The sequence below is a fragment of the Schistocerca nitens genome, chromosome 1 (assembly GCF_023898315.1).
Source record: "Schistocerca nitens isolate TAMUIC-IGC-003100 chromosome 1, iqSchNite1.1, whole genome shotgun sequence".
Classification (NCBI taxonomy): Eukaryota; Metazoa; Arthropoda; class Insecta; order Orthoptera; family Acrididae; genus Schistocerca; species Schistocerca nitens.
The window spans coordinates 645,211,805-645,227,624 of NC_064614.1; the positions used below are offsets into that span (position 1 = coordinate 645,211,805).

At 40.1% G+C, this 15,820-nt stretch overlaps 1 protein-coding gene across 1 annotated transcript in view; it reads right to left on the reverse strand.

Annotated features, from left to right (window-relative positions):
• Window positions 1-15,820, reverse strand: part of LOC126258453 (sodium/calcium exchanger 1-like) — a 208,246-nt gene that overhangs the window by 90,846 nt on the left and 101,580 nt on the right. The window contains exon 4 of the mRNA XM_049955645.1: window positions 14,693-14,815. Coding sequence (XP_049811602.1) covers window positions 14,693-14,815 — 123 coding nt within the window. The remainder of the gene's footprint in view (window positions 1-14,692; window positions 14,816-15,820) is intronic.

The window sequence follows — 15,820 nt, forward strand, 5'->3', positions numbered from 1 at the left end:
CTACGAGCTTTTAATATTCTTTCTTGTTGTGAGTATTTTTCAGAAATTATCTCTCCTAAATATTTAAAGTATGGTACCCTCTTAATTTCTCCATATTTGGTTTGTAACTTAGAAATTTCTAGATTTGTTGTTGTAAACACCGTTTTCTCAAAAAAAGGATAAAAATTAATAATATATGTATTCAGATATTTCATAGGTCTACTAAATGTTGTATTTCATGTACAATCTATTATAGTTTTGAGCTTGGTGAGTCTCCTGTGCACTAAATCAATGATTTAACATGTATGTTATGGGGCAATAAAATTCTGATTCTGATTCCCTTTCCATAGCTAGCAGCAATGACAAAAAATCTTAAGGGTGTAACAAAACACTACTCAAGTGATTAGCTGCAATAGTTTCAGTAGCATACCTCAAATTAGAAGCATCCATTTGTGCAACAGACAGACCATTGGTAATTCTAAACAACACAGTATTTAGTGCTATATGTGCATTCAAGATGTTGGTCATTTTGAAATTCCTTCTGGATCATTGTAGTCCAGTTGTAGATATCACTGAAATAAGCAATGAACTGCTTAACAACCTTACCAATGAAGATGGTTTTGTTGGTAATTGTCTGTTGCATATTGTATAATTTTGCTAGATATACAGAAGATTTTATAATATTAGTGTCTACTTCTTTTCCTAGCTGCTCTATTTTCAGTGATGTTCTTGTTAGTTGAGGCTCAAAAGATAGATCTAAGTATATTACCAGCAAAATCATGCTTATGCCTGTGGTGCCTCTGGCTTGAAGCACAATTTCTTTGGACTATGTTCTCTGATTTTGCTTTTGTCTATGTGTTCTCATGTTATGTTTGACAGCCATTTTTGTATTCGCTCTGATCAGTGCTGAAATAAATGTTCATTTTTTCTGCAAAAGTGTGTTATTACATATCTACGCCACGTAATACCCACAGTGGCAATCCTGACATCACCGTTGTGTGTTTGGAAATTATTTTGTGCTTCTTTTCATCATTAACGAACTTTGTGTGCCAGTTCACATTGTCCTCGGAACAATGGATCTACCGGTATCGTTTTGTGCTAGTGCCATGCACCCTTTTAGCTGTGCTTACGTATATACAAGTGTACCTAATGTGTGTTTAGTTAAAAGTGAACAATTACTGGGCCCTAACCATGCTGGTGGCCACTTAACCAATACCGGCCCAACATGGCCACCGTCAAATGCTACTATGCAGCAGTGCCTGCTGCACAGACAGTGCACGCCCCTTAGTGACATTGTGAATGATAACCATGTGAAGGACCTTGTGTTTCACACCTCAGCTAAACAGTCACCTTCGGGTTGGTTTGATGTACCGACGAAGTTCGAGAACTGTAAGTCAAACATTCACGTACAAGGGGTTGCACATTCTTATATGCCTGACATCATTGCAACCCCCCCCCCCCTCTCGCACCCCAGCTAGGCGACATCAGTCATCTTAGCTGCACTGGTTTCCATGACCATCGCTCTGTGGTCACACCACAATCACCTTTCACCCTCTCTCGTAATGGCACCGGCCATTTCTTCCCCATCGGTTTCTGCATCAGGCCCCTCCCTTGGCTGCTTCGTGATTGCCTTTCTGCCCACTGTTGCAACAGCACCAGCCAATACACCCACGCCATGTCTACCTCTGTGCCTGCAGTTGGGACACATCATACCGTCGGTTGCACTGGCTCACTCCACATCATGTGCTGCTTGAGGCCACCCTCCCACACAGACGTCGGGCGATGCACTGTCCACTGCTACTGCACCTGCGGTGTCAGGCGCTCCCTACACACCAACACAGATCTTCGCCTACCAGTGCTACATCAGCATGTGTTACCTGGCAGATTTCGTTAGCTGCTTGCATTGCAAAAGGACAACCCTAAGCCTTGGTTCACACTGGTGGACCATGTACTGGATATCCACGGGATCTCGGACAACAACGCGCATTTTGTCTGCCTGGTGAGCCACCTTCACACCCATCCTGACCTAATCAGTGATCTGTTACTCTCACCACCTGCCTCACTCAAGTATTTAAAAGCAAAAACTTTACTTAACGAATGCCTTTCTTGCCCTCCGGCTGAGGCTATCCATCACATCATCCATGACGAGCACCTTGACAACAGCACACCCTCGTAGCTCAGGTGGCGCCTTCATGCATTAATTGATGACCAAGCACTACCTGATGCCATGCTGTGGACCTTGTGGATAGTCAAACTTCCGTTGGACCTACAACTTCACCTGCTATCACACGTAGCTGACCCTCTCGAGATTTCTTCTACGCATGGCCGATTGGGCCTCTGCAATCATTTGTCACTGACAGTGCCTACTGTGGGCGACATCGCCTTTGCATTTGCCTTCAGTTGGCACGCCTGCACCTTCAGTTTTACAGTAGGGGCCAATGTGTGTGCCTCAGCAGGTCAACGTCCTGCCAGGGGCTGGCTCCTGGTGGCCTACAGGAGGTACTGCCTGCGACCTTCTGACAGCAGCCGACCTCACCTGAGCAGCAGCCTGAGTGGTTTTGGACAACGGCACAGCCAGCTGTGTCCCCTGCCCACCCCACAATGCCTCGCCTCCAAGCTTACCCGCTTTGCTGGTACCATACATCCTATGGGGACACCACTCGCAACTACTGTGAGCCTTGTGCGTACCCAAACAATTCTGGCGGGCACATTTAGGCGCCACATCCCACCGTGCTCATCAAAAGCACCTACCTTCTGATGCTGCATTGTTTGCCCCAGCAGTGTTATGCCTCTATGTCACAGACTTGTCATTGGGCATGTGCTTTCTCGTCGACACCGGTGCCGATGTCAGCATTTTCCTGGCCAAGCATGTGGGCAACACACTTTCCCCTGCTAACCTCGTACTGTTTACTGCAAATCACTCTCCTATTGTTGTCCTCAGCTCCATCAAGATGTCGCTTCATTTGTCACTGAGCGCGACCTTTCCTTGGACCTTCCATGTTGCTGATGTTGACAAACCTGTGATTGGGTTGTACTTTCTACACCAATACGAACTTTCGCCAGACTTGCAGCCTGCTACACTCTCCCACGTATCTGGTTCTGTGCTTGAACGAGTTTGGCACGTCTCCACATCCTTGGTTACACTTTCCACATGTGCATCTCTGCTCAAAGATATTATGACACATCTCTCCGATTTATTGGACGTCCGCAAACAAGTCAACAGACTCCGCACAAATAACGCCGAGTTATTCTCCAGCACTGTTACCGCCTCTGCTGAATTGGCTCATGCATGGAGTACCTTATGCAATCTCTCTACTGTGCCACTTCTTTTGGTGCTGCCATCCTGTTGTTCTGTGTCTTCTCTCTACTTCGCTCCTGTGTCGAGCTGCACTTTCCCTGCTGCCGGTTCCGCGCCGTTGCAGTTGGACCTGCAGGATGCTCCTGTTCTCGCTTTGTGGGATCCCTTGCATCGCGTGGCCATCACGTGACACCCTCCATCATCATCTGCTACCAACGCCCCGCCCACTTCACTCCAGCCTGGCACGGACACTCCTGTTCTCACTTCGCGAGATCCCTCACATCTCATGGCTACCGCGTCCTATCCTCAGTCATCGTCTGCTGCCGACACTCCGCACACGCCTTCCCGGCCAGCCAAGGTCAGTGAATCGCTGCTGCTCATGCCCCCCCTCTCACCCCACCACGCCTGCCTCCCTTCGCGGGTCTTAGCAGTTAGCAATGGCACTTGTAACCGAATCCACACGCACTTGTACGTCATAAAGCTCGACATCTTTACGCTTCAAAATTGCTGCGAGTGAAAGAAATAGTTCAGGATTTACTGTTTTTGGGTATGCTCCAACCATTGGGCAGCAACTGGTCATCTCCCATACACCTTTTGCCTAAGAAAGATGGTTTTCTACGCATGTGTGGGGACTACAGGCCCCTTAATGCATAGCTCGAAGTTATTTTGTCTTGGACTGTTTGAAGGTGTGTCACCAAATTCCCATGCACCTGCTGGACATTCTGAAGATGGCCATCATCACACCATTCATCCTTTTCAAATACTGTTTCATGGCTTACAGCTTGAAAAACGTTGTGCAGACATGGAAACGTTTCATTGATTTGATTTTGCTATCTCTACCTTTTGCTTTAGCCTATTGGGATGATATACTGATCTTTTCCTCGTCTGCTGAGGAACACTAATTTCACCTTGATGCAATTTGTGCTGCTCTCATGGCCAACGGTGTGTTTATCAACCCCGACAACTCGCAACTCTGTTCCACATCTGTTACATTCCTTGGCCATATGGTCTCTGCTGATGGTCTCTGCCCTACTGATTCTCATATCGCAACCATTCTTGCACTGCCTGTCCTGGAAGCTTACTCGAAACTCTGCCATTTTCTGGGAATGGTGAACTTTTATTGGTGACATATCCCTTGCGCTGCCTCCATCCAGTCGACCCTTACTGACGCTCTCTACAGTAAAAATACCACGGGGAAGCGTAAGTTGGACTGGACTAAGCCCATGCTCAACACTTTCGACAATCAGAAATAGTCCATCGCGAAAGCTATTAGTCTCGCGCATCCCGATCCCAAGGCACGCATTTCTAGCACTGCCGACACAAGCAAGTTGGTGGTGGATGCTGTCCTCCAACAGCACACTGCAGACTCCACGCAGCCGCACCATTTCTTTTCAAAAGAGCTAACCAAGAGTAAGTGTAAACGGTCGGCCTTTGACCGTGAGCTTCTCGCGGTTTGTGAGGCGGTCGAACACTTCAGGAGCGATGTGGAAGGGCGTGCTTTCACCATCTATTCAGACCATAAACCTCTTGTTGATGCAATACGCAACCCAGCAAAGGATGTCCTTCTACGATGCTTCTGGCACATAGACCTTATTTGGCAACATTCTTCGGATACTTGTTACATCCACGGTGTAGAAAATTTAGTTGCTAACTACCTCTCCTGTGTCTCAGTGATCTCTGCCCCCTGGAACTGGTGCAACTTCAGGCTGAAGACACGGACACGCAGCAACTGCTTTCGGATGCCGAATCTTCGCTCGCCATCAAACCTATTACCCTGCAAGGGTCGTCATTCCCTGTCCTGTGCGATGTTTCTACTGGTTTCCCCCATCCCTTGGTGCCATTCACCCTTCAGCGAGGGATCTTCGATGTGTTACACAATCTTGCCCACCCCGGGACGCAGGCAATGGCAAGACTCTTCACCCAACGTTTCATCTGGCCAGGTGTGTGGCATGATTGGCGCTCCTGGACACATGCGTGCGTTCCTTGCCAACATATTAGGGTGAGCACACACGCACAACTGCCCTTAGGGCAGTTTGACGTCCCCAAGGCTGCCTGCTCCAAGTGCACATTGATGTGGTCGGTCCTCTGCCCTCTTCCAAGGCGTACAAATACATTCTGTCCATGATCGACCACTTAACCCACTGAGACGGTCCCTCTGGTAGACATTAAGGCTGAGACCATTGCTCACACTTTCATATCAGTGTGGGTGGCGAGATTTGGCTGCCCCCTTTCACTTACTACAGACCAAGGCTGATAATTCAAGTCGTCGCTTTACGCTCGACTGTGTGAGCTGTGCAGGATGGCGAAATTTCACACAACGGCATATCATCCGCAGGCCAATGGCCTAGTTGAGTGGTGGCACAGAACTCTAGAAGCTGCACTCATATGCCACGGCAGGATTTGGTCTGAGGCTCTGCCGTGGTCATGCTCGGCATCTGCTCTGTGCACAACGAGAAACTCAGCGCTCCATTGGTGGAAGTCTTGTATGGAGAACCACTCGTCCTGCCAGCTGAATTCGTCAAGGACACACCTCCGACCAACACTATTGACTTACTGGCCCTCATAGAACGAGTGCGTGCACACGTGGCCCACCTTAGCCCACCCCTGCCTCACGCTCACTCCATGCCAGCAGTTTTTGTTCACAAAGACTTCGCACTGTGTGATTCCATTATGCTACGAGACGACTGTTCGTGCTGCCCTGTATCCTCTTTACTCAGGTATGCACCACGTCTTATGCCACAGAGTTAATACATTTGTGATTCTGCTCAACAGATGATCATTTACAGTTTCAGTGCACCGATTAAAACCTGTGTGGTCACTCTCGGAGCCACATTCTATTGCCTCCAGCTGGTCTGCCTCTGCCAATGCCTCACCCACTGATGCCACCGTCACTGCCTCCTATGGCTCTCATCCACCTGCGCTGCAGTCCTACGTGTAGGACTGTATCGACACGGCTTCGCATGCTGGAGGCCACCTGCTGCCTGGCACCAGGATTTTTTGTTGATGTGACGCTAGCTCCGCCCCACCATGCTGGGGGGAGGGCTGCTCTGTGGCGCCTCTTGTGCGAAGCTCCATTTCTTTGGACTATGTTCTTTGACTTTGCTTTTGTATATGTGTTCTCACACTACATTGGACAGCCATTTTTGTATTTGCTCTGTTCAGTGCCGAAATAAATGTTCATTTTGTCTGCAGAAGTGTGTTATTACGGATCTACATCACGTAATACATACATGCCTAATGATATAATTGTGGGGTAAGAGATCTGAAACACGATCAATTTCCCTTTTATAGGCCATAAATGTCACTTTAACTTGGATTTTAACATGTGATCCAGTTGTCAGCTTGTTGCTTAGAACAGATGAACATTACAACAGATGAACATACTTTTCACTTTGGCACATGTACGCTTAGACACTCACACACTATCTGTAAGCGATGTATACCCACTTACCACAAGCTAAGTGCTGTTTTGGGTATAGTAGATACCATGTCAAAGCACTACTCATACCTGCACCCTGGATTGTCTGACAGTTTCCCTGCTCATCATTATCAAACAGTGGATCTTGGTATTCGAGGCTCATTGGCAAGTCACCCTATTGTGCACTCTGCGGGTGTCTCAGCTGCTTTCAGGGTCTACCTCAGGAATGTCTTTGTGTTTCATTGGCTTGTTCAGTAGCTGGTGTACTCAAGTACAGCTTTACACAATTTGTAGGCACTATGATAGAGTTAAATGGAAATTAGACTGTTAATGCAATCAGCAAGATGATTTCCAGGACTTTATTTGGTCCTTTCCAATGCTATTTAAACCTCTCGATGTGACCCTTTTTAAGTATTGGACTGCTCAAGTAAACTAAATATCAAAGACAATATTTAGGTATAACAGCTCTGCAGTCATATTGAGTGGCATGCTGGGGAAATGACTGATGATTTCAAGGCATTATGTGCATTCGTACATTGTAGAGTGTGTTCATTGGTACAGTCCCTTGCTGATGTTAAGGAGTTGTAAAGGAACATCCTCCTCTAGCATTACTTTTCCTCAACAGAAGTAGTTGATATCAGAACTACTTTTCGAATTTTGAACAGATCAATCTTAATTTAGCTGTTTTTCTAAAAAAATTCATAAGATTTTGTACATGGCGCATTATATTTCAAGCTAAAATCTATAAAAAGATATTTCTTTATTTTCGTTGTTACAATCGATGTGTACTAGCCCTGACTGTACAGTTGAAAATTTTTTTTAGAGAAATTTGAAATTACAAAATATTTGGCACACTTAAAATTTCTATTATTAATTACACAATTTGGTGCTACTTATCATGTTTATTTCTGGATCCATTAACAAAATAGTAATATCAGTTAATAGAAATTCATTTGTCATGAAAATTTGTAAACCAGTTGGAATATTGTTATTATCACAGAGTGAAGTAGTAGTGGGCATGCCTCTGATGTGATTAGATGTGTTTCTCTCTTTTGGAAGAACTATGGTAATTTTGGCTTTGTTAATGTGAAAATTCAAAAGACTGTATGATACAGAAAAATGTGAGAGAATAAATTATCATGATCACAAAAGATTTGCACATGTGGTCTTCAAAGATAATTACATCAATTGGAACCATGAGAACCTAAAATGTAAAAAATTTCACCTTCAAAAATCAGCCCCAGGACATAAAAAACTGGAACCAACCACGAGAAAAGAAGATAAATAAAAAGTTTATTGTAAATCTTACTCCTCTCATATTTTTGAAAAAAGAGACTTTACCATTGACAATAACAGTGATATCAACAAATTGTGGGCGGGGTAAATTATACGTGGTGATATCATCTAGGATCAGTAGGTTGATAATGAAGTTTGGTCTGTCGCAGAAGAAGAAGGGACAGTGATTTGTGTCAATCGCAGTTTATATACATACGGGTTTCTGGACAGGTGGAAATAGAAGATCGAGATCTGCCCAACAAAGTCGTATCAATAGTGACGAGATACTACCAACAGTGACGGACTGGGTCAACTAAAAGAGGGCTTTACAACTATGACGAGGGACATCAAAAAGAAAAGATAAGTACAAAATACTGGTGAAATTAATTTGTTCATGGACTTGTGTGATTGTTAACAAAATGACTAGAGACAAGGGAAGTAGTGATGTAGAAGTGATGGTTGTAGGACCCAGTCAGGACATGTTTGAGCTGAGCAAAAGCATAGTCAGCAAAGAAACAGTAAAAAGTGATAGTCTGCAGTTAATTTTGGCAAAACTAGAGGAAATGATGACAGATAACAATAGAAAATCTAGTGCAGTTAATGAGCAGTTAACTGAAATACGGATGGATGATGATAGCAAATTTACTTCACTACAAGGACAATTAAATGATCTAAAAACTGAAAACAATAGTAAAATGGATAGGGTACAATACCAAACAGAACAACTTAGTAATCAGATTTCAGAGCTAAGAAATAGGTTGTCAGATGGGGTAAAAAGTGTGAATGAAAAAGTTCATGTCTCAGAAAATACACTTATTGTTTTGGAAAAAGAGTTAGATGTCGAATCTACAAGACAGACAAAGAATGTTAATGACATCAGAGTTGAACAGAAGGCCATAATGGAAAATATGGAACAGAACTTGAGTAGTTTAGATCAAAAAATTTTAAATGTTGAAAATAATATGCAAACTAATGTAAATGTTTTAGATCAAAAAATTTCAGCAGTTCAGGAAAATTTTATTCACAAAAATCTATTCAAAGAATGGTATTCCATGCTCCAACATCCCAATCAAAAGTTTTCTGTCAGACAATTTACATTCAGTGGATTTTCCACACCACTGTAGAGATAATTTTGTGCCAGGTATTAGTGATGATCAAAAAATCAAATTTGTAAAGAGATGTCTTGAAGGCAAAGCTCTGTCTTGAGTAAATACAAATTTAAGTCAGTGGGAAACATATCAAAGTTTTGAAAAAAGTTTTTTAAGTAAATTTTGGTCAGAAGCTGAACAGGAGAGAATTAAAAGTGAATTTTTGAATGGTCCTAATTATAGGAATAGGGACGGTACTCTGAAAGAGTTTTGTAAGAATCAGCTTAAGAAATTAACACATCTTGACAAACCGTTTGATGAAATGACATTTATTGATGCACTCAAAGGAGATTACCAGAAAGGTTGCAGTGGGATTTAGTACAGGGACCTGACAATTGTCTTGAACAATTTTTACAATATGTTGACAGGCTGAATAGAGCAGTAGCAACAAGTATGTACCATAATAATCAAAATGATAGAGATTACCATGGTAATAACTATAGAAATAGAGATAATGGCTACTTCTATCAGGGTCAAAATGTTAATAGAGAGAGAAATTTTAAACATCAGCAGAATTTAATAGAAGAAACAATCATAGAGGTAACTACTCAGGAAACGGCAGTCCGCCTCAATGAAGGTCCATGGTTTTGGAACGAGGAAACACAACAATCACAGGACCCCCAATTTACACTCATGATTAGACAATAATAACAGTATTAATAATGTGGCACAGGTACCTGAAGCTGAACGGAAGGAATAACAGAGTGCTCATTTATGTTTTTATCAAAAATTTTGGGATACTTTGTTTAATTATAGTGATGTAGAAGCTAATCACAAACCAGAATGTGAGAGTAGTGAGAATTTTGATGTAGTATGTACTAATGATTTCTTCTCTTGGTCAGAAAACAGTGTCATTGATGTATGTAAATCAGGTGATGACTGTATTGGATCTGAACTAGGTGATATGCTTGATGTACATGTGCATGAGAGATGTGAAGTAACTGAGGTTGGTAAGTCTGAGACAGGTAGTTTATTGCAAATGAGTGTAGATAAGTGATTTTGATGGAGATAAAACTTGTATTGTTAGTAATGTTGATGAGGTAATTTTTGAGAAATATGGTGGTGATGAGTTATGTCTCACTGTTACCACTCTTCCCTACTCATAGGAAGCAATCCAGCAGTAATTACTTTAATTATCTGGGTGACTATACTAAAAGCAGTCCTAATTTGTGTTAATAATATATTTTACAGAAGATGCTTGGAATGGCTGCTTTTTTGTGTATGTCCTGGAATAAACTTATTAACTTTCAGGCATACAGTTTACAAACATTACTTAAGTAACACAACATATATTTCATATATATATTAAAAGTTAAGGAATAACATTTAATTAAATACCTCTAGTGTACAATGATACAATTATTTGATTAATTGTATGAAAAGGAACATTCATTTGAGAAAAATAAAATTTTAGATTAGAAGGTACTTAAGCTCTGGAGGTGAATTTCAGTACTGCCAAATGCATAAAGGTGCACGCACTTTAATCTTTCCCAACCTATCCCTCTCTTCTCCCCAAGGAAAAAGCTATTAATCCCGTAGCTAGGATAGCTAAACAATAGCATAGCATGTGTGCGTTTATTTTTGTCTATCAGAACTACTGAAATTTTGCTTCCTGAAGGCAAGGAGGCCTAGTGGTCAGTAAATCTATCTCATAATTTTATAATTATTTGATTATTTTTTGACACAAAACAATGTTTAATTTCTCTCAAGATATTTGTAGTCATGCTTAATTAACAAAGCAAAATGACCAGTTACAAATAAGGTGCAGAAGACAGCAGTAAATTATGGATATACCTAACTAAAACAAAAACGATGAAAACTTGGTAAGAGAAAGAACTGCAAAAAGTATGAGTAAGATGAAACAGGAGGACTTAGGTAGCACAATAACTAACAACAGAGAAAATTTTCCATGCATTCCCAAGATTTTTTTAAAAGCTTGCACAGCTCAAGAGATAAATAAGAAATACAGCTAGTTGACAATGAAAATAATGACATTCTGAAAATTATACCAGATGAGGTGTATGACATTCTGGTGATAATGCCAGATGAGCTACGAAAAAGGGAAAAGTGCATGTAGATGAGAGTGTTTCAATAGATGAGGTGTATGACAATCTGGTGATAATGCCAGATGAGCTACGAAAAAGGGAAAGGTGCATGTAGATGAGAGTGTTTCAATAGAAATTATTAAAGCTAGAGGGGAAATAATACCCAAGAAACTTGTAAAATTATTCACAGTATGTCTGTGAAGACATACAATTCCCAAAACGGCAACAATGCTACAGTTGTTTTACTTTTCTGTGATATAGGAGAAATTAAAATTATCACTAATGATATAGACAATCATAATCATGAGTAAAGGAACAAGTTGGCTTTAGAAGTGGTAAAGTGCAATCAACCAAGAATGATGAATGTATATTACCAGTTTACATGAAGTTAATAGGTTCCGAGAACGCTTTTGACTTGGTTTCAATGAAATCTGAGAAGTAGGGCATTGATTAATTAATTCAATCTTCATGTCCTGCAAATCTCATAAGGTAGGAGAAGCCTCACTGTAATAGGCCCTGTATTGTCACACCAGATACAGTTCACATTAACACAGTGCTACTCTCACCCTGTACAGTGGTTGTGCACAAAAACATATGCATTTCATTCTATCACTGTGCTGCTTGTCATCACAAAACTGACTGCAATACCATAAGACAAATAAGTTGTTGCTGCAGTGAGACTGTGGTGGTATGTTGTAATTTTCTTTCCATATAGCATCGTGGAGCTTTTGATATAATGCTATTGCTTACTTTTAGAAATAACAGCATGGAAATTACCTACCAAAATACATGTTAGCATTTACAGTAGCTGCATTTCAAAAACGTGCTCCATTAATACTCCTAGAAGGTAAACTAATGTAGGTATTTTCAAAAAATGTAATTAAAATAGTGAAGTGAAAAAAGAATTGTGAATACAAAGTGGTAATTAATGTTACTGTAAAGCCCCTGAATAATTTTCACAAGAGAAATTGCCATTCTAAAAATAAGATTTAAGAAAGGCTTTTTTACTGTTAAATACATATACTTATTATTATAAGTTTACCAACAGTGTGTCCTGGAAAATAATGAGTATTTTAAAACTGTGTAGCTCAAATGTCGATGCTTCAATTGAAATGACAATATGAGAACCACTTAAAATTTTGGAGACTGATTGGCTTTTGATCCATTGTTATACTTCAAAGGAAATCACAGATTCACAGCATCCAACATAATATAACAAGTTTCAACACTTGAACTATTGGAACTGGTAGAAGTAGTAGAAGGATTTCTATTTCCTTATTTACTTGTTGTATTCAGAGGGTTAAAACTTTTAATTGTTTTTTTACTGGGTTTCACTGTGCATCAGTGTCATTTTGTAATACCCAAGAACAGCGAATAGGTAAGATAAGGCAAAGTATCACATTGTGGCCCTAGACATGCCAATTGGGCCCTACCAACTGCTGTGTCATCTCTGCCAATGGTGTCACCAGATGTGATGTGGAGGGGTATGTGGTCAGCACACAGCTATCTGAGTCATCATCTGATTTTTTGTTCTTGGAACTACAATTAACAGATAAAGTAGCTTCTCCGTTTGCTTCATGAGGCTGAGTGATCCCTGTACCAACCCTTCCAATAAGCAAAAATCCCTGGCAGTGTAGAGTGTAGAACCTGGGTCCACCACATGGCAATCAGCATCAGTGACCACTCAGTTATGGAAGCAGACAATAACAGATAACACCAAAGAATACTATTTTTTTGTTCAGAATAAAAGGAATCAAAATTAAAGTTTGGTACCTCATCAACAACAAGGATCTTAGTAACAGAGCTCAAGTGTGGATAGAAAAAGCATGGGGAAGGAACAGTGTGTGTCTTCACCAGTTACTACATGTCTCAATCAATGTAGGGAAATCCCTCCACCACAAACTGTCAGGTGAGTTGCTGAGTATTGATGTAATAGTAGATGCAGATTTTCTTTCTTTCTTTTACAGAGAAGGAAAATATATTTGCTAACAAGTACAACAAGAATCAGACAGTAGATTATCTGAGCAGTCAACATCAAATATCACATCTGCAATGAAAATATGAAATATCATTGTTTAATACTGACAATATGTTTGGAAATGTATGTACCTAGCAAGATTATGATGATTAGAAGAGACAACTTGTGATTTGGTAGTTACAGATTTGTGAAAGACAGAAAGGTTTCAAATAGAAAGTGCATGTTTTGTCACAAGTTGTTTAGCAAGAGCCAAAACACAACATCGGTGCTTAATAAAATCCAATGGCAGTCACTACAAGAGAGACATTGTGAATTACAGAAAATATTACCGTTAAAATTTAAAAGTTGTATGTTTCAAAGAAAATTAAGTTTACATACAAAATGACTATGATGGAAAAATCCTAGCAGTTAGAGCCTGTATGAAGACTTACTGAGATTATTTGTGCTTCCTACAAACCATTTGTGAATGAAACAGGAACAGGGAAATCACAGAAGTATCTGAAGTACCCTTTGTTGCACTCTATAAGTGGCTTGTGGGATACAGACACATATGAAGAAGCAATCAACCAAAGGACAGTGAAAACATGAATGCAGAGACATCCACATCACCACACAACCCAAATATGGTTCCATATGACTGCTTTCTACTACAAAAACACCAATGAAATTATTTATGGCTATTGTATTGAGTTCACAGCACCATTTGTGTAAGAGCTGTCATCAAACAATTTTCCAAATCATACACATTTGTACACATTTGAATTGTTGTGCCAGTACTTGTAGCTTAAAGGAAAGCAATGTTTTGAAAATGTTGTAAGTATTTGGAAAGGAGGAAAATGCATTACTACTCTCCTGATTTCCAGAGTGACTCCCATATACATTCTACAGAACCTAATGCCTGAAAATGATTAAATGTATCATTAATAGAAAACACTGTAAATCAGACAAAGTATATTGCATGCGCATTTACAAATACAGCCAATAACCTGTGCCATAGAATGGAATCAGCTCAAAAAATTTGCTTAAAACAAGGAAAATCATGTTAAGTGCTGAATTTGCAAGCACTGCACTTCTGTTTCCCCATTCCAGCGTTAGGAAACTAGAAAACAACATTATAGCTAAAATGCAATGTAGAAACAAAAATACAAACCAAAATTCAAGAACTATAGGGACACAAAATCAGGCTACTACAAAATTAGTTATTTGAATGACAGCAGTAATAAAAATATTTAAGTGAACTGTGTTATTATTACTAGCATTAACAACATTGTTAAATAATTGTAATTAATAACAATGACAAGACAAATAATATCTAATAACACTGTTATTGCCAGTAATTAATAATCTTTCATCAAATCATGTTAAAAACCTGATTGGGTCAAAATATTGTCTAGTTATTTTGATGCATAGAATTGCTAGTTATTTTTTTTCATTTTAAATTTCGTTCCTATTATAAGTTGAACTTCATAATTCAGATATTACCTGAAAAAATGCTTTCTCTTAAAAATATTGATACCAAGAGGAAATATTTGGAGAAATGGGAGGATTTACCTGTTGGTGGAACAAAGGCGAATAATAGCTTCCAGAAGAGAGTGAGGAAGTGCATAATGTAATCTCCACATGATGGCAGTTTTTCGTCATCTTCATCTCCTTCACCTCCTCCACCATCATCCCCTACAAAAGAGGAGAATTATGTAGAGAGCAGGGCACAGACATGGTAACATATCATTAAGTTTCCTCATGATGTTAATTAAAACTGTATGTTTAACTACAATATACTACAATATTAATACATGTCATTGTCTTTCATCAATAAACTAACTGATAGTGCAGAAAGTACAAGATGTTGATGGAGTTGATGCTGTGATGCAGCATGGAGCAGTATGTAATATCAAAGTATCAACAGTCTGTGCGAGTGCTGATCTGTAGCCTGTTTTAACTTTACACCCTTATCCCCCCCCCCTCCCCCACAGGCGAGAGTACTAAGATCCTGGTGGTTAACTGCCAAGTCATTCATAACAAAGTGCCAGAGTTTGAAGTTCACATAATACTAGGTACAGAAAAGTAAACGGAAATAGACAGCAGGCCACAGCGGCCAGAGACAGTGGTCATGTGTGTGTGTGAATTGTGCTTGTGTGAATATGTGTGAGTCTTCTACTTCAGAAGAAGGCATTTTGGCCAAAACTTTAAATGTATGTATCAGTCTTTTCTCTGTGCCTGTCTGTGGCACAACATTTTCTCTAAATGGTGAGCAGAAAAATATTATTAATATTAGTTTCACATAGTCCAGAAAATAAATTGTTTCACATGACAGGAGGAAATTTGAGATTAAATTATGAAACAAATGATGTGGAATGTTTTTTTCTTTCTCCTGAATAATTTATCAATCATGAGTGGTTCCCTTTTAGAAATAAGTGATTCAATTGGGATAATCACAGTTTTGTTTGTCGTGGATGTGACAAGACATACTGTGAAATATTACTGAATGTCTTAACACAAGGTTCCAAACCTCACACATGATGCAAATACATTACATCTAATGCCAATAAACAGACTTAACCTTTTTCAAGATGACCACATCGAATCTACCAGTGATCATGAGGCAGATGTAGCAACAATGATGAACAAAGTACAAAGGGCAACTAAAACTAGTAGGAAGATTTACATGTTTTGTAAATC